The sequence below is a fragment of the Podarcis filfolensis genome, assembly GCF_964270895.1.
Source record: "Podarcis filfolensis genome assembly, chromosome: 18".
Taxonomy (NCBI): domain Eukaryota; kingdom Metazoa; phylum Chordata; class Lepidosauria; order Squamata; family Lacertidae; genus Podarcis; species Podarcis filfolensis.
Window position 1 is genome coordinate 8,293,662 of NC_139622.1, and position 26,826 is coordinate 8,320,487.

Here is a 26,826-nt window from a genome sequence, read left to right on the forward strand (position 1 = left end):
CCAGAGTGGCTGGGGAAACCCAGCCAGATGGGCAGGGTACAGATAATAAATTATTATTATTATTATTATTACAGAACCAGTGGTCAGGGATGATGGGAATTGTAGTCCCAAAACAGCCATGTGTGGCCATCGCTGATCTACACAGTTCTTGGTTTCCTGTAAGTCGTGAAGGGGCCAACGCGAAAAACAGTCTCTCTCTCGTTTTTTTGAGTAGATGATATCCGAAAAATAAGCAAACTTCTCCTTTCTTTCACTGTCTTCTTTAATATCCGGGAAGAAAATTGCTTATTATAAAATGGGGACTGGGCCCCCTGTACCTCCCCCCCCCACCTGAAAACTCCGGGGTTTGTACAGCAAAAGCGACGGGTCGTCTCTCACACGGGGGTGCGAATCGCGCGCTGATCCTTGCCGTGCCGCACAGAGATCTCTCAAACGTTTCCTTCCTCCTGCTGCTGCCGCTCCTCTTCCAGATTCCGGAAGCTGTTCACAGGTTTGCAATCGCCGCCAGCGGAACGGGAGGGTGGTGGGCTCTCTGCAAAAACTTTCACCGTCCCCCTACCCCCTCAGTGCCAAGACTGGAACTGCAGTTGGTCGTATTCGGCTATCAGTTTTTTGATGTGGGCGAGTTTGTTGTGCAGGTATTCGCAGCGGTTCTTCTCCTGGCTGTAGTTTGGGTTCGTCTGCAAGGAAGGAGGGAGAGAGATGGAAGGGGGAAAGAAATTTATTATTATGACAATTATAATTCTACAGTCATACCTCAGGTTACAGGGGACGCGGGTGGCGCTGTGGGTTAAACCACAGAGCCTAGGGCTTGCTGATCAGAAAGTCGGCGGTTCGAATCCCCTGAACTCCCGTTGCTCGGTCCCTGCTCCTGCCAACCTAGCAGTTCGAAAGCACGTCAAAGTGCAAGTAGATCAATAGGTACCGCTCCGGCGGGAAGGTAAACGGCGTTTCCGTGCGCTGCTCTGGTTCGCCAGAAGCGGCTTAGTCCTGCTGGCCACATGACCCGGAAGCTGTACGCCGGCTCCTTCGGCCAGTAAAGCGATATGAGCGTCGCAACTCCAGAGTCGGCCACTACTGGACCTAATGGTCAGGGGTCCCTTTACCTTTACTTTTAGCATAGTCCAACCCCCCTCACTGCAGTGAGGAAACTCCACCATTTTTTTATTTTTTGCTCTCTGGCAACTGATATTCTAAGGTAGACTGCTGCTGAACAGGGAGCTTTACCTATTAGCCACCATTCCTTCGCCCCGCCCTGATGACCGCCTGACGTTTCTGTCCTACAACTGGAAGCTGCTGTTTCAAACATCTGGGAGCAACCAAGGCTGGAAGGAAATGCTGTTTTGACATCCTCCTTTCTCCAGTTTATTTCCTCAGTTGCTTCTCACACAGACAGCGGGGGGAAACTTGCTTTGCTGTGACAAGGGCGGGGTACGAACTGGGGCCACCCGGTTTTCCTTCTTTCCTCTTCCCTCCTCCTCCCTTTTTCCTTGTGTGTCATTTCTAAGTTGGGTGGGGGCGCAAGGACTGTCTCATTTAAAGACCGACTGCATGTGGCCCTAAGGAAGTTAAGATTGGCTTCAACCAGAGCCAGGGCCTTTTCAACTCTGGCCCCGGCCTGGTGGAACGCTCTGCCTCATGAGACCAGGGCCCTGCAGGGTCTGATTTCTTTCCGCAGGGCCTGTAAGACAGAGTTGTTCCTCCTGGCCTTTGGCTTGGAGCCAATTTGATTCCCTCCCTTTCTTTTTTCCTTCCCTTCTCCTGCTGCGATGAGGCTACATTTTAATATTTTAATGTTTCAGTGTTGTATTTTAATTTTGTTTTTAAGTTGTAATCATTCAATCATTGTTTTTATTATTGCTTGTAAGCCGCTCTGAGCCTGGCCTTGGCTGGGGAGGGCGGGGTATAAATAAAAATTATTATTATTATTATTATTATTATTATTATTATTATGTAAGCTTCTCTCTTTTTTGGCGCAACCGCTTTATAGAAATAAGCAAGCAAGACTCACTTTTTTGATTTTCCGGTATTCTTGCAGAATCTGATCGTGGATAGACTGCAAAAGAATGGACACACCATGTGTTAAACAACAACAGCAACAACTGGAAAAGCAAGGCCAATAAAGGTTTGAAAATCAAGCTGGCAGCATCTTAATGAGATTTAGGCACTGATCTGAGATCAAGCCTTCTTAGGACAAACGATTTCTGGTTTTTAGGCCCTCCACATCAGATGATCCAATTTTCCTACTCCCTTTTCTCTAAACCAGTACAGTGGTACCTTGGTTCTCAAACGCCTTAGTGCTCAAACAACTTGGAACCCAAATACTGCAAACCTGGAAGCAAGTGTTCTGGTTTGCGAACTTTTTTCAGAAGCCGAACGTGCTCCGGTTTGAGTGTTACGCTTCCGATTTGAGTGCCGCACTTGAGTGTTACACTGAGGTCTGTCTTGTTTTTGCAATTTATTTTGCCTTTTTTGTTTTTGCGGCTCTTTTTCGTTTTGTTTTTGTGACTGAGTGGAACCCAGTTCAGCTACCGATTGATTGATTGTGCGACTGAAGTACACTGTTGATTGCTTTCATTTTATAGATCAATGGTCTCGTTAGATAGTAAAACTCATGCGAAACTGCTGTATTAGGGGTTGCTCTTAAAAGTCTGGAACGAATGGATCGGTTTTGCATTACTTTCTATAGGAAAGCACGCCTTGGTTTTGGAACGCTTTGGTTTTGGAACGGACTTCCGGAACGGATTAAGTTTGAGAACCAAGGTACCGCTGTATTCCCCAAACTTCAGCCTCTCAACTGTTTTGGGACTACAATTCCCATCATCCCTGACCACTGCTAGATCTAGGGGTGATGGGAGTTGTAGTCCAAAAACACCTGGAGACCCAAGTTTGGAAAACTCTGCTCTATAGTATTTTGCTGCTTTGTTTTACATTTTATGATGTTTTGACTCTAAGGAGATGGTACGTTTTTACAGGAGCTTGTGGTGAGGACCAGATTAATACCGTATTTTTCGCTCTATAAGACACACCAGACCACAAGACGCACCTAGTTTTTGGAGGAGGAAAACAAGGAAAAAAATATTCTGAATCTCAGAAGCCAGAACAGCAAGAGGGATCTCTGCGCATTGAAAGCAGCAATCCCTCTTGCTGTTCTGGCTTCTGGGATAGCTGCGCAGCCTGCATTCGCTCCATAAGACGCACACACATTTCCCCTTCCTTTTTAGGAGGGAAAAAGTGAGTCTTATGGAGCAAAAAATACGGTACCTTTAGAGGCCCTAAACCAGGCATAGGCAAACTCCGCCCCTCCCTCCAGATGTTTGGGACTACAACTCCCATCATCCCTGACCACTGCTCCTGTTAGCTAGGGATGATGGGAATTGTAGTCCTAGGCTGCCGCCAGCCCACCTTGTACTCCTCAGTGCCCTGCAGGAGTTGCCTTAGCTGCGAGTCCAACTGCATGAACCGCCGCGTCACCCGCTCGATCCTGGCGTGAAGGTCGCGGTACTCGCTGTACTCCGCGTTGAAGTCGTTCTTGTAGCTCTGCCGCTGCTCAGACGAGGAGATGGGGCCATATTTGCTGCGAGAAAATTAAGGAGAGAAATGAAGGACAAACAACAACAACAGCAACCCCAGGCTTGCATTGCCCCTTGGTGACCAGAAAAATAATAATAATAAAATTGTATTTATACCCCGCCCTTCCCAGTTCAAAAACCAGGCTCAGGGCGGCTAACGAGGGGTCCGCCAACACTTACATAAAATAGTCTTGAGTTTCGGACGTCGACGTGGGATCGCTGGCGCTGTTGCACGTCCCATTTAAACCTGGAGAACAGGGAACCGAGAAGGAAACGAGAAAATCAGTCCCAAGGAGAGCTCCTGGCCCCACGTCGCCAAAGATGCCTCTCCAAAGAGAGGCATTCTGCTTTAAAGACAGATCTGGACTGCTTTCACACACTAAAACCACATGCTGTAGAATTCCACCAGTTCTCCAACTCCTTGAAAGATTCCATCAATGGTGTCTCCAAAAAATTTTACGCATCACTTGGGAAGACAGGCAAACTAATGCCAGTGTACTGGAAGAAGCAAAGATCACCAGTGTGGAAGCAATGATTCTTCAACATCAACTTTGTTGGACCGGACATGTTGTGCAGATGCCTGATTATCGTCTTCCAAAGCAACTACTCTATTCTGAACTTAAACATGGAAAGCGTGGTGCTGGTGGTCAACAAAAGAGGTTTAAAGACTGTCTCAGAGCAAATCTAAAAAAATGTAGTATAAACACCGACAACTGGGGAACACTGGCTTGAGAGCGCTCCAATTGAAGAACAGCCTTGAACAGCCTTGAACCGAAAAGGCCTTGGCCCTGGTTGAGGCAAGTTTAGCCTCCTTGAGGCCCAGGACCTCCAAAATATTATTTGTGGACCGTAAGGGGCATACCAGGAGAGGCGGTCCCGTAAGTACGAGGGTCCTAGGCTGTATAGGGCTTTAAAGGTTAAAAGGTAAAGGGTAAAGGGACCCCTGACCATTAGGTCTGGTCGTGACTGACTCTAGGGTTGCGGTGCTCATCTTGCTTTATTGGCTGAGGGAGCCGGCGTACAGCTTCCTGGTCATGTGGCCAGCCTGACTAAGCCACTTCTGGCGAACCAGAGCAGCGCACGGAAACGCCGTTTACCTTCCCACCAGAGCGGTACCTGTTTATCTACTTGCACTCTAACATGCTTTCGAACTGCTAGGTTGGCAGGAGCAGGGACCGAGCAACGGGAACTCACCCCGTCGTGGGGATTCGAACTGCCGACCTTCTGATCGGCATGTCCTAGGCTCTGTGGTTTAACCCACAGTGCCACCCACGTCCCTTAAAAGGTTAAAACCAGCACCTTAAACCTCATCCTGTACTCCACCGGGAGCCAGTGCAGCTGGTAGAGCACCGGGTGAATGTGGTCCCACACCAAAGACCCCGTAAGGAGCCTCGCCTTCTGCACCCACTGGAGTTTCTGGGTACAGTCATACCTCGGGTTTAAGTTGCTTCAGGTTGAGCGCTATTGGGTTGTGCTCCACGGCGACCCGGGATTAATGGAACCTGTTACTTCCGGGTCTCACCGCTCACACATGCGCAGACGGTCAAAATGCCGTCACGTGCATGTGCGTAAGCGGTGAATCGTGACCCGCGGGCGCGGGTTGTGTTCGCTTCAGGGTGCGAATGGGGCTTCGGAAGGGATCCCGTTTGTATCCAGAGGTACCACTGTATTCGTGTTGACCTTGACCACCACCTAGTGGCCACACCAAGGGAAAAGCACCTAGCCACAGGGAAAGCCAAAGAACAAAAATTTGGGGCTTTCCGGGTTTAGAGCAGTGGTTCTCAAGAAGGGTGCGGCAAGTTTCACGGGAAGGAGAATCAGAGAAACATTTGGACATTTCAGTTGTGGTGGAACATTGCGGAGGTATCAAAATACGGATCTACATCTTGCAGAACGTGCATAGATCTCTTCTTCCACAGTTCTCCGTTTATTATTTTCTGGATGTCCTGTGATCCTGTTACAAAGCAGTTGCATCCTATGTTATAAATCAAGCAGTGCTAGGAGCTGTTTCTTTCCATTTTCCAATTTTGAAAAATCGGTGCAGGGCAAGCCATTTTTTATCCCGAAACTGTGGCTCGGAGATTTTTTTTTTTAGAACCGCTGATCTAAGGGAACTTTGCATTTCTCTGCCCTGCCATACATTTTTATTTGATTTCCATACAATTTAACAAATTCACTTTCCATGCAATATTCCTGCAGCATTTTGACTTCCCATCTGCGATGTTTTTCTGTCCTAATCCTTTACCTACTGCCTTAAATGTAATACAGCGGTACCTTGGTTTTTGAACGTATTCCGTTCCAGAAGACCGTTCGACTTCCAAAACGTTAGAAAACCAAAGCATTTACTTCTGGAAGACTCAATACGGAAGCCGCGTGGTACGTTCGACTTCCGAAAAACGTTCAAAACCCGAAGCAGTTGCTTCTGGAAGCATCTACTTATGGAAAACTCAATACAGAAACCGCGAGGCACTTTCGACTTCCGAAAAGCGTTCAAAAACCGAAGCAGTTGCTTCCAGGTTTTCGGCGTTCGAAAGCTGAAATGTTTAACTTCCAAGACGTTCAAAAACTAAAGGGCCACTGCACTTATTTCAGTAACAGATGTGATAGGAATTTTATGGTCTTCAATATATGGTAATGTTCATAGGTGTACCAACCAAGCACGTACATAGATCAGCACAGGAAGGCCAACCTGGAACCATTTTGATTCCTAAACTGAGCAAATGTTTTCTCTGCAAGGTCAAAGTGGGAAACCTCCCCATTGTCTCTTTCCTCACAAATCCTGTCTTAAGGGCACATTTAAGATATGACTAGGGTGTGAGCCTGTGACCTGGCCCAGGAACTAAGTATTTATCATTACAAAAGACTGGCCAGGATCCCCAGGGCATCCAATCAAGTAACCTGCCAGACAGGAGATAAACAAGGACAGGAGAAAAACAACAAATTTCTGTTTTAGACTGCCTTTTCTGTGATGGACTGCAAGAAGATCAAACCTATCCATTCTTAAGGAAATCAGCCCTGAGTGCTCACTGGAAGGACAGATCGTGAAGCTGAGGCTCCAATACTTTGGCCACCTCATGAGAAGAGAAGACTCCCTGGAAAAGACCCTGATGTTGGGAAAGATGGAGGGCACAAGGAGAAGGGGACGACAGAGGACGAGATGGTTGGATAGTGTCTTTGAAGCTACAAACATGAGTCTGACTAAACTGCGGGAGGCAGTGGAAGACAGAAGTGCCTGGCGTGCTCTGGTCCATGGGGTCACGAAGAGTCGGACACGACTAAACGACTAAACAACAACAACAAGGTGTGATGTATCTGAGGGGTGGTCTTAGGTTATACCCCTTCTGTGATGTATGTATGGTGTTTCTGGGGGTGGGCTTGATCTACAGGGTGGCAATTTCAAAAGTCTTTATAAGGCCTTGCACGCCATTTTTCTGGGTTCCTCCTCTCTCCTGTGGTTAAAGGGAGCACCGTGTTGCAACAGTTCCTTGAATAAAGATCAGGCTTACTAGCTGCTTTGCTTCTCAATATTCTCTGGTTGGCCTCTGTTATTTTCTCCTACCAATAGGGAACCTATGTAAGGATTCTATATGGCCTCTTGGATACCCCATAAGGGAAAAGGGCAATTTTTGTTTACAACAGAGATACCCTACATTACATTCCGTTTCTCATTCTCACTCCTCTGCTTACATTTCCAGCTCTGCCTGCGATTTCAACCGACTATAACATTTCCCCAGATAGCCTGAAAAGAATCTCCACTCTCCCGCAAACCTGCCACCTTTTCGGTCTCTTTATTTTCGCCGCCCGTTTCGCCGTCTCCATATAGGGAACGTCACGTTCTGGCACTTTTGCTGTGATTATAACAACCCGTGTGCGACCCAGAGAAACCCGCAAGCCCCCCAAAATCCTCGCCCAGCGCCGCCGAACCCACCTGCCGTGTCCTGCGACGAAGGCGCCGTAGTCTTTGAGCTGCGTTTCCTGAAGCTGCAGTTCGGTTTCTCCCGGGGCTCCGACTCCTGCTCAGCCCCTCTCCTTTCCCTCTCCTTCTTTAACCTCTTCTTGCTCCGTTTGCTGACTTGGACAGAGTCCGTCACCGGCTGGAGGGGGACCTCCGCCGCCGCACCCGCCAGCCTCTCGGCGGGATCCGGAGCCTCAAAGTTGGGGCCGCCGTGCCCCAGGTCGTTGCTGACGTCGGCGAGGGGGTTGTGGGGCCTGGGGAGCTCCAGGGCCGGCAAGAGGTTACTGGAGGCGACCACCTCCGGGGGTGGGGCTAGGGGGGCTTCCCTGCCATTGGCCGAGCGCAGTTTTCCGTTGAGCGTGGGCTGAGTCCTTTGGGCAAAGTGGGAGATGCGGGGCTTTTTGTTGGACAGAGGGTCGGTGAAATCTGTGGGCTGGGGTCGTTTCTAGGGTGGAGGGAAGAAGAACGGAAAGTGTTAAGGCAGGCTTTCCCCAAACGTGGGCCATTTTTGGACTACATTTCCCATCATCCCTTGCCCTGCCAGCTCAAGTGGTGTAGTGGTTAAGAGTAGTGGACTTGTAATCTGGTGAACCGGGTTCGATTCCCTGCTTCTCCACATGCAGCTACTGGGTGACCTTGGGCTAGTCACACTTCTTTGAAGTCTCTCAGCCCCACTCACCTCACAGAGTGTTTGTTGTGGGGGAGGAAGGGAAAGGAGAATGTTAGCCGCTTTGAGACTCCTTCGGGTAGTGATAAAGCGGGATATCAAATCCAAACTCTTCTTCTTCTCTTCAAGATGATGGGATTTGTAGCCCAAAGAGACCAAAGTTTGGGAAACTATGGGTTAGAGCAGTGGTTCCCAACCTTTTAAAAAAATTTTGGCCATGGTCAGGGAACCTTGACCATTAGTTCCAGTCGTGACCGACTCTGGGGTTGCGGTGCTCATCTTGCTTTACTGGCCGAGGGAGACGGCGTACAGCTTCCAGGTCATGTGGCCAGCATGACTAAGCCGCTTCTGGCGAACCAGAGCAATGCACGGAAACGCCGTTTACCTTCCCGCCTGAGCGGTACCTATTTATCTACTTGCACTTTGACGTGCTTTCGAACTGCTAGGTTGGCAGGAGAAGGGACCGAGCAACGGGACCTCACCCCATCACGGGGATTCGAACCGCTGACCTTCTGATCGGCAAGTCCTAGGCTCTGTGGTTTAACCCACAGCGCCACCCGCGTCCCTATGCCCCACCTAAGCATCTCTAAAATCCTGATTCCCGCCCCCCCCCGGTGACATATAATTCTTATTATTCAAAATTACTCAAATGAAGGAAGCCCCAAAGGCCCAAAGGCCACGAACTGTTAATAACTCAATTCTCGAATAGCCCCCCCTTAAAAATCAAATTGCCCCCCTGTGAGGTGCTTGCCTCACAGGGTTAAAGGTAAAGGGACCCCTGACCATTAGGTCCAGTCGTGACCGACTCTGGGGTTGTGGCGCTCATCTCCCTTTATTGGCTGAGGGAGCCAGCATACAGCTTCCCAGTCATGTGGCCAGCAGGACTAAGCCGCTTCTGGCGAACCAGAGCAGCGCACGGAAACGCCGTTTACCTTCCTGCCGGAGCGGTACCTATTTATCTACTTGCACTTTGACGTGCTTTCGAACTGCTAGGTTGGCAGGAGCTGGGACCGAGCAACGGGAGCTCACTCCGTCGCGGGGATTCGAACCGCCGACCTTCTGATTGGCAAGTCGTAGGCTCTGTGGTTTAACCCACAGTGCCACCCGCGTTCTGCCCCACAGGGTTAGAGGATGGCAAGTAAACAGGAAGGAACCGCCAGTTTGGTTTTAATGGAAATGATAAATATCACTAAGGAAACGATTGTTCCGTCGCCCAAAAATAACGTTGCGGAGTGTTTTTTGATGATACGGACTTGGATACATTAGCAGAAGGATTGGTATTCCGTATGATGCCAATACAACAATAATTTATTTTTACACCCCTGCCCATCTGGCTGGGTTTCCCCAGCCACTCTGGGTTGCTTCCAACAGAATACTAAAAATACGATAGCTCAAAGGACCACGGTAACTCAGGAGGGAAAAGCCAACACTGGCTTCCCTTGAACAGCCAATTGGAAGCCGCGTCGGAGATTCGGCTTCCGAAAGAACGTTCGAAAACCGGAACACTCGCTTCCGGGTTCCGATTGTTCAGGAGCCAGAACGTTCGGCTCCCAAGGCGTTTGGGAGCTCATGTATGACTGTAATAATAATAATCATCATCATCAATCTTTATTACCGTCCAGAGACCCATCAAATTGTTACAAAGCAATACACAATTCATACAGCCCACCTCCAGGTTAAACAAGCATTTTGTTCACAATATAGGGATCATTGGTTCTTGCAACCACTGATAAAAACTTTGCCACTGCTTATGTTCTAGTGTTTGTCCAGTCTTCCGATAGGAACCTGACATAGCGAGCCTCTGATTTTCCTGGGAAAGGTACCGGGAAGGGTAATATCAGTTCAGCCCTGGCTTGCTCATATTTTGCACAGTGCAGCAAAATATGTTTTATGGAATCGATGTCTTGAGCACACGAGCAAAATAAATAAATGATGATGATGATGATGATGATAACTTCACAGCGAGCAAGAAAATTCCCTTTTCCCGAACATCGAAGACACCACCAGGTTGCCTGGGAGCAGAAAACCTCACCAAGCCATACCCCTGCAATGGGGGTTCATTGTGGGTATTTTCCAATGTTATCCTGATGACAGTGAAGAGACTGAGGGTAAAACAGCAGCAAAACCCCACACCCACCGATGAAGGTTCTGGTTCTGAATCTGAAACCGAATCGGATGGTTCAGAGGATTTCAAGAGTGCTACGGCCTCTATGCGACCCTCTGAAGGCTCTGGTCGAGAATTGGAGGAACCGCTGTTCACTACAGGCCACTTTTCTCCTAAGAAAGGAGAGGAGTGCGTTGAAGACTTACGTCTAATTCGCAGGTCTGAAAGAGCCACAAAAGGTAGACCTCCAAAGAGATTGGCTGACGAATTTGCTAAAGCGGCAAAAGCTGTGACTGCTGTTAATAGCTCCAAGAAGGTATTTGAACCTTCAAGTTTCCAAGAGATCCAGGCTTTGGATTCGAAGGGTGCTGAGCCATGGTTAACTGCCATGTATACCCAATTTAGGTTGTACTCATAACCTACCTGGGGCGGAGAGCAGGAGGAGATGTTTGCGTTGTCTTTTGGTGATGCTGGAGCCGGCGCCTCTGGGGGGCAGCTGGTGTTCTGCGGTTGACAGAGTTTCCTGGGGGCAGGGAGGGGGGAGCGGAGAACAACAACAACAAACGGAAAGGTGTTTGTTTCGTTAAGCCATGCCAAGTCTTCATTATTATTATTTTGCGTTAAAGGGACCAACAGGTGTAATCAAGGATGGTAAAGGGACCCCTGACCATTAGGTTCAGTCATGGCCGACTCTGGGGTTGCGGCGCTCATCTTGCTTTACTGGCCGAGGGAGCCGGCGTGCAGCTTCCGGGTCATGTGGCCAGCAGGACTAAGCCGCTTCTGGCGAACCAGAGCAGCGCACGGAAGCGCCGTTTACCTTCCCGCCGGAGTGGTACCCATTTATCTACTTGCACTTTGAGGTGCTTTTGAACTGCTAGGTTGGCAGGAGCAGGGACCGAGCAACGGGAGCTCACCCCGTCATTGCGGGGATTCGAACTGCTGACCTTCTGATCAGCAAGTCCTAGGCTCTGCGGTTTAACCCACAGCACCACCCACGTCCCCGAAGGATGAGAAGCAAGCAAATGTTATTTAAAACAGGCCCAGGGAAGGCTTCTCAACCCAATAACCTGGACTGCTGGAATTCCAAGGCTTGGCATGTTACCCTTCCTAACCAAGGGTGCCAACTTAAATATTTTTTGGTGGGGGGGGCTATTTGTGCTTCAAATACTGTATCGGGCTTCAAAATCTCAATCAAGGCCAGCAGCAGCAGCAGCAGCAAGTGTCCCGGGCGTACAAAAACTTATGGGAATAGAAGTCGTCAGGATCCAAGCATTAATCCATTTTTTTTAAAAAAAAAAACAACCCCTCTTTTCAATATAGTCATATCTTGGACATCAAACAGAATCTGTTCCGGAAGTCCGTTCGGCTTCCAAAACGTTCAGAAACCAAAGCGTGGCTTCTGATTGGCTGCAGGAAGCTCCAATCGGAAGCCATGTCGGATGTTCGGGTTCCAAAGATCGTTCGCAAACCAGAACAATCACGTCCGGGTTCGCGGCATTCGGGAGCCAAAACATTCGACTCACAAGGCGTTCGGCATCTGAGGTACGACTGTATGAGAAATTAGTTCAAATTTATGCCACAGAGAAGGGACGCAGGTGGCACTGTGGTCTAAACCACAGAGCCTAGGACTTGCCGATCAGAAGGTCGGCGGTTCGAATCCCCACGATGGGGTGAGCACCTGTTGCTTGGTCCCTGCTCCTGCCAACCTAGCAGTTTGAAAGCACATCAAAGTGCAAGTAGATAAATAGGTACCGCTCTGGCGGGAAGGTAAACGGCATTTCCGTGCGCTGCTCTGGTTTCGCCAGAAGCGGCTTAGTCCTGCTGGCCACATGACCCGGAAGCTGTATGCCGGCTCCCTTGGCCAATAAAGCGAGATGAGCGCCAGAGTCAGCCATAACTGGACCTAATGGTCAGGGGTCCCTTTACCTTTACCTTATGCCACAGAGACCCCACATGTATTCCCTCCTGTGCTGTTCGATGATCGCTCAGCAGTATCCTGTATGCCTTTTAACGGCAACTGTGACAACTAATCTTTTTATTATTATTATCATTTTAAAAAAAAGTTGTCTTTATTTCTCTTTCCTGAAACCAGCTTGTTAGCAACACCCAATAAAATAATTGAGTCTCCAAAGGCGTCACTGGGCTTGGACCTTTTCTGTTATAAAGCAAAAGGAGGGGGGGGGGAGGTCAACGGGTTATTTCTATTGCAGTTATTCCCCCCCCCCCGCCAGATCCAGCTAAGATAAAAAAAACCAACGCACTCCCCCCCTCTCCTCCCCCTGCGCACCCTCCCCACCCTCTGTTTTGAACAGTTTCCATGGTCTGTAAACCCAGTTGGCTGGCGGAGGAGACGAGGTTGGTTTAATGAGAGTCTGAAAAACGGTGAGAGTTTTCTTTGGCGAGGGACGAGGTCCCTGGAGGCTGTGTGTGTGTGTGTGTGTGTGTGTGTGTGTGTGTGTATGCATTGGGAAGGCCTGGGCGCCAAATTTTAATTGAAATGGAAAATTACAAGTTTGCAAACAGGCCTACACAGACACACAGACACGCAATCGTGCCACGGAGGTGTGCACCGTATTTTTCGCTCTATAAGACGCACCAGACCACAAGACGCACCTAGTTTTTGGAGGAGGAAAACCAGAAAAAAAAATATTCTGAATCTCAGAAGCCAGAACAGCAAGAGGGATCGCTGCGCAGCGAAAGCAGCGATCCCTCTTGCTGTTCTGGCTTCTGGGATAGCTGCGCAGCCTGCATTCGCTCCGTAAGACGCGCACACATTTCCCCTTACTTTGTAGGAGGGGAAAAGTGAGTCTTATAGAGCAAAAAATACGGGACCTGTGCCGATGTTTCCCAAGGAGGAGGAGGATGAAGCAGTTACGTCTCTCGCCAACCCCCCCCCCCGGGCACGTATATCCTGGCATCTAGATGAGCAACAGCCTAAAAATAACCACTGGCAAGGATTCGGCCGTCTGAGGAGAGAAAACTGAGCCCACCAGGCTAGAAGCGAGGGCTGGCTTCCTGTTTCTTAAAAAATCTGCACCCAGGAAGCCCATATCCTTGCGCCTGCAACAGCTGGGCGGGCGAGTGTGTTTTCTTATCCAAAATGACACGATGCCTCCTGTTTTCCCCGGCATCCCCACGGGAGCAATTCCCCCATGGAGAAAGGCGGCGGCAGCGTGTGGGACTTTCTAGCTTAGAGAGAAGGCGAGGAAGAGGAGGCGCGGTCTGCAAAATTTCGAGTGAGACGGAGAAAGGGCATGCGGGGAAAGCGTTCCTCCCTCTCTCGTAACCCTAGGAATTTGTGGGCATTCGATGGAGCGGATGGATGGGAGATTCAGGGAAGAAAAAAGGAAGTCGTTCATGAGGTGGGGGGGGGGAGAGCTGGGGAGAAAGGAGGAGGCAGCAGTAAGCTTCTGAGCACAATTCAAAGTGTTGGTGCTGACCTTGAAAGCCCTAAACGGCCTCGGCCCAGTATACCTGAAGGTGCATCTCCACTGAGCACAACTTTGTAACCGAATTACCGTTTTAAGCCCACCTGAACAAAACTTCCTGTTCTGTGTTACTCTTCCAACAAGTACTCAGAGTAACTTGTTATTTTCACCTTTCACGAGACGGTTTGTGTGGTGACATGGTCCATGCTCTGGTTATCTCCCGCTTGGGCTACTGCAATGCGCTCTCCGTGGGGCTGCCTTTGAAGGTGACCCGGAAACTACAACTAACCCAGAATGCGGCAGCCAGACTGGGGACTGGAAGCAGCCACTGAGACCACAGAACACCGGTCTTGAAAGATCTTGGCTCCCAGTACGTTTCCGAGCACAATTCAAAGTGCTGGTCCTGATCTTCAAAGCCCTAAAGAGTCTCGGTCCAGTATACCTGAAGGAGGGTCTCCACCCCCATCGTTCTGCCCGGACACTGAGGTCCAGCCCCGAGGGCCTTCTGGCAGATCCCTCCCTGCGAGAAGTGAGGTTACAGGGAACCAGGCAGAGGGCCTTCTCGGTGGTGGCGCCCGCCCTGTGGAACGCCCTCCCATCAGATGTCAAGGAAATAAACAACTATCTGACTTTTAGAAGACATCTGAAGGCAGCTGTGCTTAGGGAGGTTTTTAATGTTTGATGTTTTATCGCTTATTATTATTATTATTATTAGGAAACAGGAAGCAGGCAGGTATTGAACTTGGAAACTTATGCATGTGGGTCAGACGCTCTGTGTCACGCGGCTGACCCCCAACAACATTTAGGAAGGCACCAGACCTTCCCTGCCCCTGTTCTGTGATACTAAAGTTTAAAAAAGGTAAAGGGTGCCTGGACAGTTATGTCCAGTCAAAGGTAACTATGGGGTTGCGGCGCTCATCTCGCTTTCAGGCCAAGGGAGCCGGCGTTTGTCCGCAGACAGCTTTCTGGGTCGTGCGGCCAGAAGGACTAAACCGCTTCTGGTGCAACGGGACACCGTGACAGAAACCAGAGCGCACGGAAATGCCGTTTACCTTCCCGCCGGAGTGGTACCTATTTATCTACTTGCGCTGGTGTGCTTTCGAACTGCTAGGTTGGCAGGAGCTGGGACAGAACAACGGGAGCGGGGATTCGAACTGCCGACCTTCCAATCGGCAAGCCCAGGAGGCTCAAGGGTTTAGACTGCAGCGCCACCCGAGTCCCCTTCTGTGATACTAACACCTAGGGACGCTTAACCCAAGGGGAAATGCCCCCCGCTAGAGCCCTTACCGGAACAGGATCCTCTTCAGCAACTGCTGGTCTCCTTCCAAGTATCCTGGCCAATCCCTCTGCACCTCTTTGTAAAAGTAATCCTTCAGGGTGAAGGTGCTGTCTTTGGCGTTCATGTTTGCAACCTGGAAGAGGGAGGGAAAGGACAGGGAAGGGTTTATTTGTCAATCCCTAAACACAGAATCCGAGAGTTGGAAGGGACCAAGAGAGTCTAGGTAGGGCGGACTGGCAGGTGAAATTATTGGACTACGCAGAGACTAACAGGGAAAACCAGAAACCAGGAGGATCAAAACCTCAATAAGAGACAAATTTGCATTATATTTGAAAGACCACTGCAAACACTTGAACAGGTTTTAAATAACTCCTGCAAGGACTTTGGATACAACGGAGGACTGTGAATTAGATGGACTTATAAAATGCAGTTTTTTAGAAATCTGCTTAAAGATCCCATGGAGGAGGGAGGTCTTGAGATTCGGAAGAATCTTGTGTAATTTTTACCGTTTGTGATTGTGAGGGTGAACGAATTTGTAAACTCAAATAAAAACATTTTCCCCAAAAAAGGAGGAGGAGGAATACCGTATTCTTTGCTCTATAAGACTCATTTTTTCCCTCCTAAAAAGTAAGGGGGAATGTGTGTGCGTCTTATGGAGCGAATGCAGGCTGCGCAGCTATCCCAGAAGCCAGAACAGGAAGAGGGATTGCTGCTTTCGCTGCACAGCGATCCCTCTTGCTGTTCTGGCTTCTGAGATTCAGAATATTTTTTTTCTTGTTTTCCTCCTCCAAAAACTAGGTGCCTCTTGTGGTCTGGTGCGTCTTATAGAGCGAAAAATACGGTAATAAAAATGCATGGTCCCACACCCACGACTTCAGTGGAGAATCAGGCCGCGCACTGGCTCACCTGCTGCAGCAGCCCATCGAGAGAGTCCTTATCTTGCGCCGTGAGGCCGTCCTTCTGCAGCCGCAAGAACAACTCTGGCTTCTTGTAGGGCTTGAGGGCCAGCAGATGCAGGACGCGGTCTCTGAAGGGCCGCTGGGAGACGGCGCTGTTGCCTTTTTTAATGGCGCTGGCCAGGTTGACGGGCGTCGGGCGGATCCGCGAGGGGACGGCGTCCGAAGCCACCGGGGCCGGCTTTCGCACCTTGACCGTCTTGCCTAAGCGAGAGGAAACGGAAAAGGTTGGGGTCCGTGCTGTTTTTTGGGGGGGAGAAAGGGTGGGGATATGGAAAAATGGATATTCTCAAACTTAATCCGTTCCGGAAGTCTGTTCCAAAACCAAGGTGTGCTTTCCCATAGAAAGTAATAATAATAATAAATTTTATTTATACCCCGCCCTCCCCAGGGCGGCTAACAAGCAATAATAAAAACAAGTTGAATGAATACAACTTAAAAACCAAGATTAAAACACAACATTAAAACATTAAAGTGCAGCCTCATCACAGGAGGAGAAAGGAAAAAAGAATGCAGGCTCATCTCCTCCTGTGATGAGGCTGCATTTTAATGTTTTCATGTTGTATTTTAAGCTGCTAATCCCCATGTTACACCCCCCCCAAACTACATCACTCATACATCACGGTTACATCATGAAAGGGGAGGTCTGGTGGCCGTAATCTGAGCATCCTGGACCCTGCCCCATGGTTCTCCTTGCCCTCCACCGAACACCCATCAAGTGAAACAAAAGAGATATTTACATTTCACTGTTTCCCAGCCAAGTTCATCACACCCTTTTGTCTTCATCTGGGTTTGTTATTTCTGGAATGGCTACCTGTCTGGCACTCAGGTATCAGAATACCAGGGATTATCATTCAGGCAGAGGGGCTGCTGAGTAGCTGAGCTCACATGTCGATATGAATTTCTGAAGTTTTCCCAGTGAGCCAGTACATAGGTACATTGATCAGTGAATTCTTACATTTGGTATTGTGCAGCAAAGGCCCTTTGAATAGATAGGAAGAAACTGTGATGAAGTGTTTTGTGGGGACAAATCACAAAAGTCACAAAAGCGATTGTGCTGGTTTTGGTAGTGGGCTGCATGTGCATGATATCTGCTGGAGGGGCAAACCCTCCAACCTATACATAAATTCCTGCAACAGTACCAACGGCTTAATATAACAGAACGTAATATTCTGAGTTTATTGGACAACACTTCTATCATTTGGAGTGTGATAGGAATTTTATGGTCTTAGATGGTAATGTTCATAAGTGTACTAACCAAGCACATACATAGATCAGCACAGGAAGGCCAACCTGGAACCATTTTGATTCCTAAACTGACCAAATGTTTTCTCTGCAAGGCCAAAGTGGGAAACCTCCCCATTGTCTCTTTCCTCACAAATCCTGTCTTAAGGGCACATTTAAGATATGACTAGGGTGTGAGCCTATGACCTGGCCCAGGAACTAAGTATTTATCATTACAAAAGACTGGCCAGGCTACCCAGGCAATCCAATCAAGTAACCTGCCAGACAGGAGATAAACAAGGACAGGAGAAAAACAATATTCAAATTTCTGTTTTAGACCGCCTTTTCTGTGATGTAGGTGTGATGTATCTGAGGGGTGGTCTGAGGTTACACCCCTTCTGTGATGTAGGTATGGTGTTTCTGGGGGTGGTCTTGATCTACAGGGTGGCAATTTCAAAAGTCTTTATAAGGCCTTGCGTGCCATTTTTCTGGGTCCCTCCTCCTCTCCTGCGGGTGAGGGGAGCACCCTGTTGCAACAGATCAATAAAGATCAAGCTTACTAGCTGCTTTGCTTCTCAATATTCTCTGGTTGGCCTCTGTTATTTTCTCCTACCAATAGGGAACCTATGTAAGGACTCTATATGGGCTCTTGGATACGCCATAAGGGAAAAGGGCAATTTTTGTTTACAACAGGACAGAAAATAATGCTGGCCTGTGGTAGCCCCAAAAGACACCCCCTAACCCAAGTCACTAAAGGCTGCCAGTTTGGGCAGGCACCACTGAGCCAGACAGGCCACAGGATCTGACGCGGCAGAATGCAGCTTCCTTTTTTCTTAGGAACCTAAATCAGATAGGAGGCCAGAACGGGGCTGATCGTGTTCCGAGATGAAGGGGCTTCCTGTTCCTGGCTCGCCTCGATTTCCTATTCTAAAAACAAATGCACACCAAAAACCCTCGCCTTCCTAGAATACAGGCAAAGCTTGCAAGGTCAAAGCTGCTCTCTGTTTTTATTTTAATTTTAAGTACAGAGGCTGGACGTCTGAGGAGCTTTGCCCAAACAACAGCAGCACGCCAATGTCTTAGGAAAGAAAGTTCGATATGTGGTGGGAATCATAGAATTGTATCCCTGTGATAGGAATTTAGAGGTCTTAGATATATGTTAAATGTTCATAAGTGTACCAACCAAGCACGTACATAGATCAGCACAGGAAGACCGACCTGGAACCATTTTTGATTCCCAAACTGACCAAATGTTTTCCGTGCAAGGTCAAAGGAAAATGGAAAAGCCTCCCCATTGTCTTTTCCTTCACAAATCCTGTCTTAAGGGCATGTTTAAGATATGAATAGGGTGTGAGCCTGTGACCTGGCTCAGGAACTAAGTATTTATCATTACAAAAGACTGGCTAGGCTCCCCAGGCAATCCAATCAAGTGACCATTAAACAGGTAACCTGGCAGACAAGAGGTAAACAAAGCACTCAGATTTCTGCTGTAGACCGCCTTTTCTGTGATGTAGGTATGGTGTATCTGGGGGTGGTCTTGGACTCCGGGGAGGGAATTTAAAATGTCTATATAAGGGCAGGCACACTTTTGTTCTGGGTTCCTCCTCCCTCCTGCGTGTGGTGAGTGAGGACCCTGTTGCAACAGATCAATAAAGATCAGGCTTGCTAGCTGCTTTGCTTCTCAATATTCTCTGGTTGGCCTCTGTTAGTTTCTCCTACCAAGAGGGAACCTACGTAAGGACTCTATATGGGCTCCTGGATACCCCATAAGGGAAAAGGGCAATTTTTGTTCACAACACCCCCCAACCCGAGGGCCATCAGATAAGTGCTGATATTCTTTATTTGCGCTTTCTTATTCTAACCCCTGTGCAACTGGACTCAAGTCTACACTACATGCCTGGTTTTATAGCCTTGTCTTAAAAAAATAAATACATTGTTCGTCACAGCTGTTCTCTCCCTCTCTGACGCAGAGAACCTTTGCTATAGAAGGCTGCGTTTAGGAGGAGATTCACGCGTGGCCGACATCCGCCCAACAACCGCCTAATTTGCACTGGAGGAAAATTTCCCAGAGGAAATGAAACTTTGCCCCCGAGAAAAGTTCCGAAGCTTTTCATTTTGGCAGGAAGGCAGCTGCAGGAGAGGCCTGTCGCCTTTTACCGCTTGCTGATAAGCCTTCCCGCCCCCTCCCGACGGGGGAAAAAAAACCCTTGCGTTGTTCTTCCCAGCACACAGGAAAACACACACTTCCTGCCATTGCTTGCTCCTGCAAGAGTTTGGCTGGCAACGCACACCAAAACGATGAGTCAGGGATAACTCAGCAAACTGCAATCTGCTCCTGTTTACAGACACGGACTCCCCGGAGGAAGGGCGAGAGATGCAGGCCAGGCACTGTCAGCTCAGAGAGTCTGAAATGGGCTCCCTCCTGATCACTAATAATAATAATAATAATAATAATAATAATAATAATAATAATAAATTATTTATGCCCTGCCCATCTGGCTGGGTTTCCCCAGCCACTCTGGGCGGCTCACAACAGACTATTTAAACCAAGATAAAACACCAAACATTAAAAACTTCCCTAGGTAAAGGGACCCCTGACCATTAGGTCCAGTCGTGGCCGACTCTGGGGTTGTGGTGCTCATCTCGTTTTATTGGCCAAGGGAGCCGGCGTACAGCTTCCGGGTCATGTGGCCAGCAGGACTAAGCCGCTTCTGGCGAACCAGAGCAGCGCATGGAAACGCCGTTTACATTCCCGCCGGAGCGGTACCTATTTATCTAATTGCCCTTTGACGTGCTTTCGAACTGCTAGGTTGGCAGAAAAAACTTCCCTAGGGCTGGGCAATATCTGGTTTCCAACTTTGTGATATATCACCAGCTAAACATCGCAATATACCGATATATCACAATGTCTGGAACAAGGCTGGAGCTATGTTGAGGGATGGGCTGGCTTCATGGTTCTCCCCGCACTGTGATTTTTGCATAGCACGCACAAATATGATTTGCAATATAAAGGTAAAGGGACCCCTGACCATTAGGTCCAGTTGTGGCCGACTCTGGGGTTGCGGCGCTCATCTCACTTTATTGGCCAAGGGAGCCGGCGTACAGCTTCCGGGTCATGTGGCCAGCATGACTAAGCCGCTTCTGGCGAACCAGAGCAGCGCACGGAAACACTGTTTACCTTCCCGCTGGAGCGGTACCTATTTATCTACTTGCACTTTGACATGCTTTCGAACTGCTAGGTGGGCAGGAGCAGGGACCGAGCAACGGGAGCTCACCCTGTTGCGGGGATTCGAACCGCCGACCTTCTGATCGGCAAGCCCTAGGCTCTGTGGTTTAACCCACAATATACTGCCAGGATAAAAATTATGAAACCGGTATCACAATACAGACTTCAAACTGGGTTTGAATGATGCATCAACCAGCCCTGCCCCTGATACACATCACTATTCACAATATATTGACGGGTCAAAAATGTTCAGATCAATACAGTCGCACCTTGGAAGTCGAACGGAATCCGTTCCGGAAGTCCGTTCAACTTCCAAAATGTTTGGAAACCAAAGCACGGCTCTGCTCCCCTGGAAGGCTGCTTACAAGAGAATGCGGGTTTCGAAACGGCTCCATGGCCGGAGACGCTCTCTGCAAAGACCCTGCTGCAAAGCTTGACCATATGCAACGCTGTCGCTGCTCACCAACATAGCGGCCCCCGGGCTTGATGACGATGGCCCCCCGGCTCCGGGTCTCCTCCTCCACCAGCGCCATGCTCTGCTTCGCCTTCTGGTAGGAGTCATCGGTGGCACAAACGGTGATTTTGTCCTGGATGCTGCCAAGGCAGTCCAACTGGATGTTCCCATTGCTGCTGGAGGATAAGCAGAGGCAGAAATGAAAAACAAAAAGGAACCAGAGTCTTTTGGGAAGAAGAAGCCGCCTGGTCCTCGCACCTAAAGCGCAGGTCACCACCCCACCCCAGGTCAGAGACAGTGTTGCATAGTGGTTAGAGTCCCTGGGAGAGACCATGGTTGAAATCCCTGCCCGCCTCCGTTTCTTCGCCTTCCTCTAAAAGTCTCCCGGTTTGCTGGCTTTCTAGGCTATGCGGCCCTTGGGACCTCCCTGTGTGGCCCTCAGTGCTGTCCGCAGGATAATAATAATTTATTACTTATATCCTGCCCATCTGGCTGGGTTTCCACAACCACTCTTGGTGGCTCCCAATAGGAGAGTAAAAACACAATACAGCAGCTCCCAATAGAATATTAAAAACACGATAACACATCATCCATTAGAAACTTCCCTAAACAGGGCTGCCTTCAGATGTCTTCTAAAAGTCAGACAGTTATTTGCTTGACATCTGACGGGAGGGTATTCCACAGGGCAGGTGCCACTACCAAGAAGGCCCTCTGCCTGGTTCCCTGTAACCTCACTTCTCGCAGGGAGGGAACCGCCAGAAGGCCCTTGGAGCTAGACCTCCGTGTCCAGGCTGGACGATGGGGGTGGAGACGCTCCTTCAGGGATACTGGGCTGTTTAGGGCTTTAAAGGTCAGCACCAACACTTTAAATTGTGCTCGGAAACGTACTGGGAGCCAATGTAGGTCTTTCAAGACCGGTGTTATGTGGTCCTGGCGGCCACTCCCAGTCACCAGTCTAGCTGCCGCATTCTGGATTAGTTGTAGTTTCCGGGTCACCTTCAAAGGCAGCCCCACGTAGAGCTCATTGCAGTAGTCCAAGCGGGAGATAACCAGAGCATGGACTTCTCTGGCCAGACACTCTGCTTGTGTGGATCGGGGGACAAAGAGGGGTTCCTGAGCATGTGCAGAAACGAGCCTAATGTGCAAAGGTAGTATTTGCACCCAGCACCCTGCCCACTCCCCCCTCTGGCTCCGCTGACCGCTGGCCGAAGGGAGAAGGTTCCCACCCCTGAGTCGAAGCAACGGGTCGCAAATTGCGCTATCGGCGTAAGGAAGTTTTCTGGGGCGTTCTGCTCCCATTTGAAAACCTGCGGAAAACCCACATCGCCGGCCGTGGGAGCTGCAGGGATTGGGGCCTGGACGGGGCAACTCACCTGGAGACATACTGCTGGACGCAGTCAAAGCTCCCCTGGGGACTATCCTTCCCGATGTTGGAGAGGTAAAACGAGAACGTCTGGGCCCCCGCTGTTCCGTCCGGCCGAGGTATCGAGATGTGCTGGGTTGGTTTTTCAAAAGAAAAAAAGATTAGAAGATGTACACGTGAAGCCTTAGCCAGCGGGTCACAGAATAAGGGGATTGGAGAGTTGGAAGGGGCACCCAGGGATCATCCAATCCAACCCACTGCGACGCAGGAATGCCGCCCGAAGATGCCCCATCAGATCTGGCGGTCCCAACCTCTGTTCAAAAACCTCCAATCTATTATTATTACTATTATTATTATGTATTAAATTTGTTTAGTGATGTATGGAAGTGAGAGCTGGACCATAAAAAAGGCCGATCGCCGAAGAATTGATGCTTTTGAATTCTGGTGCTGGAGGAGACTCTTGAGAGTCCCATGGACTGCAAGAAGATCAAACCTCTCCATTCTGAAGGAAATCAGTCCTGAGTGCTCACTGGAAGGACAGATCCTGAAGCTGAGGCTCCAAGACTTTGGCCACCTCAGGAGAAGAGAAGACTCCCTGGAAAAGACCCTGATGTTGGGAAAGATGGAGGGCGCAAGGAGAAGGGGACGACAGAGGATGAGATGGTTGGATGGTGTTCTTGAAGCTACCAGCATGAGTTTGATCAAACTGCGGGAGGCAGTGGAGGACAGGAGGGCCTGGCGTGCTCTGGTCCAGGGGGTCACAAAGAGGCGGACACAACTAAACGACTAAACAACAAATTAAATTTGTAAAGGAAACGGGTGCCCTATGCAAAGCCTCCGCCCCAGTTCCCAGCTTAAGGGCGGAAGTGGACCTTGCAGAGGGGTGCTCAAGAACCGTTCTGCATGACAGAGAGATGTCAGCTGCCATCAGCAGCTCTCACAAAGCGAAACAGGGAAAGAGAAAAGGCTCAGTTTCCAACAAACCAGCCCAAGAATAGAATAACGGCCGTTTCCAGTTTCTTACTGAAAACTCATATCTGAACTAGCTATTTTTTTAGTGGGCTCCTACGAGATTCGGCCCGGTTTCTGAACCACCTAACCGAAATCCCATTGTCCCGTCTCAGCACCGGAGAGGCCATTGTGATTTTTTTAAAGAAAGAGAGAGCGCAAAGGAGATATTTTAAAATTCAGTCACAGGCCTTCGACTTACCCCTTGGCTTCCTTCGAACTGAATCGACGGCTTCAGCGCCACTGAGTCCTGGAAAGAGAGGGGCAGAGAGAGGAGAGAAATTAATGTGGGAACTTTAAGGAGACTCTTGCAACAGCTGGAACCAGACCCGAAGGGCAGCTAGATGCCCCATAGGGTAGGGTTACCAGACATCCCCATTTCCCGGGGACAGTCCCGGGATTTGCAGATTTGTCCCTGGACAAATTCCATCCCCGGATTTCATCTAACGTCCCCGGGAACTGTGGCAGTCCCAGCAGCTGAGAGCCAGCCTGGTACCACAGTTGGCTCTGGCTAGCTTCCCCGCTAACTCTGGAAAGTTAGCCTTGACGTTTTCATTCCCAAAAAAAGTTTTGCATTTGAGTTTCCATTGAAATGAGGCTGTATTTTAATATTTTAACGTTGGATTTTAATCTTGTTTTTAAGTTGTAGTTCAATCTATTTGTTTTTATATTGGGTGTTAGCCGCCCTGAGCCCGGTCTTGGATGGGGAGGGTGGGGTATAAATAAATTTATTATTATTATTATTATTATTATTATTATTATTATTATTATTATTATTACTACCATGGAGCCCGCCACTTTGCCTCGCTGGAAGTCCTCATATGATGTGCTGCACATGGCTTAGAAGCTGTACGCCGGCTCCCTCGGCCAATAAAGCGAGATGAGCGCCACAACCCCAGAGTCGGCCACGACTGGACCCAATGGTCAGGGGTCCCCTTTACCTTTACTAGATAAGCAAGAGAACTTTCCTTGTTGAGAGAACCAGGAGGCTGGTGATGCAAGACGTTGCTCTCAAAAGGTGCCTGCTTTTTACAGCGGTACCTCGGGTTACATACGCATCAGGTTACATACGCTTCAGGTTACAGACTCCACTAACCCAGAAATAGTGCCTCGGGTTAAGAACTTTGCCCCAGGATGAGAACAGAAATCGTTCTCGGGGGAGGAGATTCAGGAATGTTGGAGAAGAGAAGGAGTATGGAACTGAAAGTTTGACCTGACAGAGCCCCCTGATCTATTTGATTTATTTGGCTAGCCTGGAAAATAAAAGGACAATGAAGAACCCACACAGAGAAGCCAGCTCTTAGTCTGCTTGTGAGAATCATCAGAGATCGCAAAGAAAGGAACGTATGACAACAAACAAGATGAAGAAAATATAAAGGACTATCTGGATTGAACTGGATAGAACTGATTAATTAATGCAGCAAAATAAGTGATGTCTGGACTTATCCGGAACTTTGGACTCGTGCGGAGCTTGATATATGGGTACACCCCAAAAATTTAAAATTTGGCTGTATAATTTGGAACCAATGTGATTTGAATAATGTGATGTGATTGGCCTGTTAATAAAAATTATTAAAAAAAAAAAAAAGAACAGAAATTGTTCTCTGGCAGCGCGGCGGCAGCAGGAGGCCCCATTAGCTAAAGTGGTGCTTTGGGTTAAGAACAGTTCCAGGTTAAGAACAGACCTTCGGAACGAATTAAGCACTTAAGCTGAGGTACCACTGTATTTTTTAAATGAACTTCATCCCCTTCTGCTCATCGTGGGATGAGTTCACGGAGGCCACAGCGGAACCCCCACCCACAGAGGGATATCTCTAAATACCAGCTGCTCAGCAGAGGTGAACTTCCCCTCCTGCCATCACTTCTGCATCTGGGTGGTTGGGACGTTGGGCAGGGTGGAAAACTGGGCTGCGCCGGCCAGGAGCCGCCCGCCGATACTGAGGTTTCCCAGGCGCCGCCCGCAAACTTTCAAGGCTCTAGAAACTAGAAACGGCGACGCTATTATTAAATGAAAACAAGAGATTCAGATGAACTCTCGGTACTGAAGAAGACTGCTCTACCCCACTTCCTGTGCTCGTGCACCTTCACAGCACCCTGGCAGGATAGCAACCTTCTGCAACGGCAGGGAAGATATAAAAAGGTAAAGGGACCCCTGACCATTAGGTCCAGTCGTGACCAAGTCTGGGGTTGCGGCGCTCATCTTGCTTTATTGGCTGAGGGAGCCGGTGTTCAGCTTCCGGGTCCTGTGGCCAGCAGGACTAAGCCGCTTCTGGCGAACCAGAGCAGCGCACGGAAACACCGTTTACCTTCCCGCCGGAGCGGTACCTATTTATCTACTTGCACTGGTGTGCTTTCGAACTGCCAGGTTGGCAGGAGCAGGGACCGAGCAACGGGAGCTCACCCCGTCATTGCGGGGATTCGAACCGCTGACCTTCTGATCGGCAAGTCCTAGGCTCTGTGGTTTAACCCACAGCGCCACCCGCGTCACAGGGAAGATATAGGGCAGCGCAAAATAAAACCGCAGGGTGGTAGCCATGGTTAGAGGGGAGAGGGCAGCTGCCTCCAAATCCCTCAAGGGCCGCCAAATGGAAGGTGGGAAAAAATCTGTTTTCTGCTGTTCCGGAAAGCAGGGCCTGAACCTGTCCATCGGGAGAGGCTGCCTCAAAGGCCAGGTTCAATCCATGCAGGATTGAAGCACATACAGCTGATGGGCGGGGGTTTCGATCCTGCGTGGTCACTCTCTCTCCTACTGGCCAGCTTTGGGCAAGCGGGCAGGCTGGTGGTCCAGTCACCAGAAGCTGGCCTGTGCAGACGCGGCAGCACGGAGATAAAGATCTGTCCCATCCAGCCAACCCCCCCCCCAAAAAAGTGCCCCGATCATGCAATTCAACCCACCATGTATTGTTTTGATCAGGGGTTGGAAAACCTTTTCAGCAGGGGGCTGGTCCACTGTCCCTCAGACCTTGTGGGGCGCCGGACTAAATTTTTTGGGGGGGGCACGGGGGTAATGAACAAATTCCTATGCCCCACAAATAACAAAGGGATGCATTTTAAATAAAAGCACACGTTCTACTCATGTACAAACACCAGGCAGGCCCCAAAAACAACCCAGAGATGCTTTTTAAATAAAAGCACACATTCTACTCATGTAAAAACACGCTGATTACCGGACCGTCCGCAGGCTGGACTGAGAAGGCGATTGGGCAGGATCTGACCCCCGGACCTTCGTTTGCCTACCCATAGTTTTGATGAATCAATACGCTCCCGCAAAGCACCCCTGGGTTGGATTTTGAGGTTCCCCAGGCACTTTGAGCACACTTTTGAGCTTCTCTTCACCTCCTTAGGAGCTCGAAGTTTGCTCCTTATCATCATCACGGCCCGCTAATAAAAATCAGTAGTTTGCAAAAGCCAGAGATTAAGTGCCCGGCTTTGCATTGCCATTGTCCTCTGCCCCCCCCCCCCATGCAAGTGTTTATTTGTGTGTACACACTCATCTTAAAAGGACAGCATTTTAAAAAGCAGAGACATCACCTTGCCAACAAAGGTCCGTATAGTTAAAGCTTTGGTTTTCCCAGTAGTGATGTATGGAA

General features: G+C 49.2%; 1 protein-coding gene and 1 long non-coding RNA gene across 3 annotated transcripts in view; one reads left to right on the plus strand and one right to left on the minus strand.

Moving 5' to 3' along the window:
* Window positions 1–244: 244 nt before the first annotated feature.
* Window positions 245–26,826, minus strand: part of ELL (elongation factor for RNA polymerase II) — a 48,567-nt gene continuing 21,985 nt past the window's right edge. The window contains exons 2-12 of one of the 2 annotated variants that reach the window (XM_083594552.1): window positions 23,439–23,486; window positions 22,239–22,360; window positions 20,875–21,038; window positions 15,912–16,165; window positions 15,014–15,138; window positions 10,722–10,821; window positions 7,501–7,972; window positions 3,753–3,819; window positions 3,406–3,577; window positions 2,012–2,056; window positions 245–680 (exon numbers count right to left, since the gene is read on the minus strand). In XM_083594552.1, coding sequence (XP_083450678.1) covers window positions 564–680; window positions 2,012–2,056; window positions 3,406–3,577; window positions 3,753–3,819; window positions 7,501–7,972; window positions 10,722–10,821; window positions 15,014–15,138; window positions 15,912–16,165; window positions 20,875–21,038; window positions 22,239–22,360; window positions 23,439–23,486 — 1,686 coding nt within the window. In that variant the 3' untranslated portion in view covers window positions 245–563. Of the gene's footprint in view, window positions 681–2,011; window positions 2,057–3,405; window positions 3,578–3,752; window positions 3,820–7,500; window positions 7,973–10,721; window positions 10,822–15,013; window positions 15,139–15,911; window positions 16,166–20,874; window positions 21,042–22,238; window positions 22,361–23,438; window positions 23,487–26,826 lie in introns of both variants that reach the window. The other variant, XM_083594553.1, reaches the window with a different exon arrangement.
* Window positions 17,256–17,764, plus strand: LOC310753639. The gene is made up of 2 exons (XR_014543412.1): window positions 17,256–17,543; window positions 17,595–17,764. It is a non-coding gene; the product is annotated as an uncharacterized lncRNA (long non-coding RNA).